The sequence below is a fragment of the Arachis hypogaea genome, chromosome 5 (assembly GCF_003086295.3).
Source record: "Arachis hypogaea cultivar Tifrunner chromosome 5, arahy.Tifrunner.gnm2.J5K5, whole genome shotgun sequence".
Taxonomy (NCBI): Eukaryota; Viridiplantae; Streptophyta; class Magnoliopsida; order Fabales; family Fabaceae; genus Arachis; species Arachis hypogaea.
The window spans coordinates 19,844,433-19,847,340 of NC_092040.1; the positions used below are offsets into that span (position 1 = coordinate 19,844,433).

General features: G+C 32.2%; 1 protein-coding gene across 1 annotated transcript; it reads right to left on the reverse strand.

Moving 5' to 3' along the window:
- Positions 1 to 1,935: 1,935 nt before the first annotated feature.
- On the reverse strand, positions 1,936 to 2,271 carry LOC140184845 (uncharacterized). The gene has a single exon (XM_072238032.1). It carries the CDS (start codon positions 2,269 to 2,271, stop codon positions 1,936 to 1,938), a length of 336 nt encoding a protein of 111 aa, XP_072094133.1.
- Positions 2,272 to 2,908: the final 637 nt, after the last annotated feature.

Below are 2,908 nucleotides of genomic sequence, written 5' to 3' on the forward strand. Positions count from 1 at the left end.
ACTTGGAAGGTATAAAATAAAAGCATGGTAAAATAACAAGAAACATAAATTCTACAACTACCCAATGTAAGAAAATAACACTAACAACTCAATTAAACATCAATGACATGAAAACATAAAATTGTATTAAAGAAAATCCAAATCCAACAACAGTGTTCATAAACTAAAAAGAGGCACAAAACAGAAATTAACAAGAGGAACTAGGGGAATTAAAGTAAATCAACAAAGAAAAGTAAAGGAAACTAAATCAAAACAAGTAATTAAACCTAAATCTAAGATGAAAATAAACTAAGAACCCTAATTTCTAGAGAGAAGAGGGATCTTCTCTCTCTAGAACTAACCTAAGGTATGTTTCCTACACTAACTAATTGCTCCTCCTTTTTCTGATCTTAAATTCTGCATCAAATAACTTCCGAAATGAGTTGGATTTGGGTCTGGAAAGCTCAGAAATTGTCCCCTGCATATTCACTTTAATAAGGTCATGTGACCAACGTCACGCGTGCGCGTCGCTGGCAAATTCCCTCCTCACGCGTACGCGTGAATGAGCGTGCGCGTGGCCTTGAGTTCTCTAAATGCTCATTTTTTCATAAATTCTCCACTTTGCATGCTTTTCTCTTCACTTCTTCCATCCATTCCTTGCCTTATGAACATGAAATCACTCAATAAACATATCAAAGCATAGAGTGGAATCAAAGTGAATTAAATTTAGCTATTTAAAGGCCTAAAAAAATATTTTCACTCTTAAACACAAATTTAGGGAGAATTAAAAAAGCATGCTATTTCATTGAATAAATGTGAGATAAGTTGATAAAAATCCCCTAAATTAAGCACAAGATAAACCACAAAATTGAGGTTTATCAATAGACAACTGTTTTCTCATCGGGTAGCTGTTAGATGTAAGCTACATGCTCTGAATCCAATTGTCTTTAGTCATAGCGGAGCTCGTCACAAATTAACCTATTCAGTCCATCAGTATACAAACCACCGTTAACTTGACTAATATATACCATTGGCATTGGTGGAAAATCTATAAGACTCTTGTTGAATTTGTTAAGTAATTTCATAATCTCAATTAGCATCAATTCCTTCAACTCAAAATCAGTAAGGACTAAATTTGTATCATACATAAAAATTTGTATAAATGAATGGTAATGAATAAAATGAAGCACATATAAGTTAGCTCGCAATAACTTATGAGCATAACAAAGTTCACATATTAAAAGGAGATCAAGGGTGGAACATTTTAGCCAATTACTAAACGGGTAAAGAATGTTAAGTTAAATATAGATGTAATAGTGATGGTTATGAAATTTAAGCCTAAAAAATATATATAGATACTAATTAAATATGATTTGTAATATTATAAATTATGTTTCGCACATTTTTTTCTAGTGTGATTTATTTAATTTATAAAATTGCCAATATATAATAGCACCTAGTATATCCGACAAAAAATAGTGATGGTCACAGATGAAATAATATAGAAATAGTGTAAATTGGGTAGCTCGAATCTCCATTACTAATTTCTAATGACCACTTATGTAAAATTTGCTAAACTTAGCTCAATCTCCAATTTAACAAATATCAATTATATCCAACGTTAGTATTTTATATCTTGAACATTAACTTATACTTATTATTTTGAAAATTTAACTCATACTATCCTTTTTATTATTTATTTGCTTTCATGTCTTGAACAATAACTCATCCTTGTTAGCAAAATAAATATAGCATGCAATGTTACATGTTTTGAAAAAATTGGAAAATAATAGGAATAACTTATTAGTTACCTGGATTGTCAAGTAGTCTTCTCTGCCTATATAGCATGTCATTACATAAAATAGACCACGTTTTTTTCCCAAACATGCTCTGGTGAATCCATTGAATTAAAAAACAGAAGTATTGTAAAAATTTTCTCAAATATGTTCCTGATCCCTAATGATTGGCCTCTTCTATAGCATCAATATATTCCTTATCATCATCTAGAAGGCGACAGGCGTAACATGCCTCTTTGAGTGTAGCATCCACAACACCATCTAAAGTCCTCATCTCCTTATATGATGTCGGTTCCTTGACACAGTTGAGCAAAAGTCTTAAGTAATAACTTTTACTAGATGCTGGAGGCACATAGAAAATCCTTCTAATAATAGAATGTGATTTTCGAGGCAGCCACATCCTTTCATTCTCCTTCAACACAAACTTCGTAGGTAGCTCTGCATATGTTAGTGATCTTGCTTCTATGTAGTCCTTGTATTGTTTGCTTGAAACCATCCTAGTAATATAGACTCCTTTACAGGTGCTTTTTTTTTTACCACATCATCTAAGTTTTCTATGATCTTTAAATATTATATTTTGTTCATTCGGTAAGTGAAAGCCTAATCTCATAACTGATAGATCCCTATAATGTATGTTAAACCCAAAATCCTCTAAGCTACTTCACATAGAGATATGTACCTACAGTTATAATACATACTGGCCTCATCATATTTATCCAGATTAGCATTCTCTGATGCACTCTTATAGAATGAAGCTGTTATGCTATCATAATAGTTTCAAGATCGACATCTGACCTGTTGATAGTTCTTCCATCATCCCTATGTCTATATACTGGGTAGCCATTATCATTGACTGTTGTGCACTCCATGAATCTCTTAGGAAAGTGACGATACATTTACCATTCTCCATATATGGTAAATCTTTCCCAACCAACCCACATGGTTCGTGCATCATATGCTTTTCTATTGCTTCAAAGTATACAATATCTATATCCTTATTAGGTATCTCAGCTGATATAATTTTTATCAATGTTTTTAACTGTTGAAAACTTGTCATCCTTGTGTAAGAGCAAAAGTATATGTGGGTGTAGTAATCCTCGTTTCTGGAACTCAATTGTGTACACAACTGCAAC

Excerpts from the sequence above, each read along its gene's own strand:
- LOC140184845 (XM_072238032.1), bottom strand. The coding sequence starts at position 2,271 with ATGGTTTCAAGCAAACAATACAAGGACTACATAGAAGCAAGATCACTA.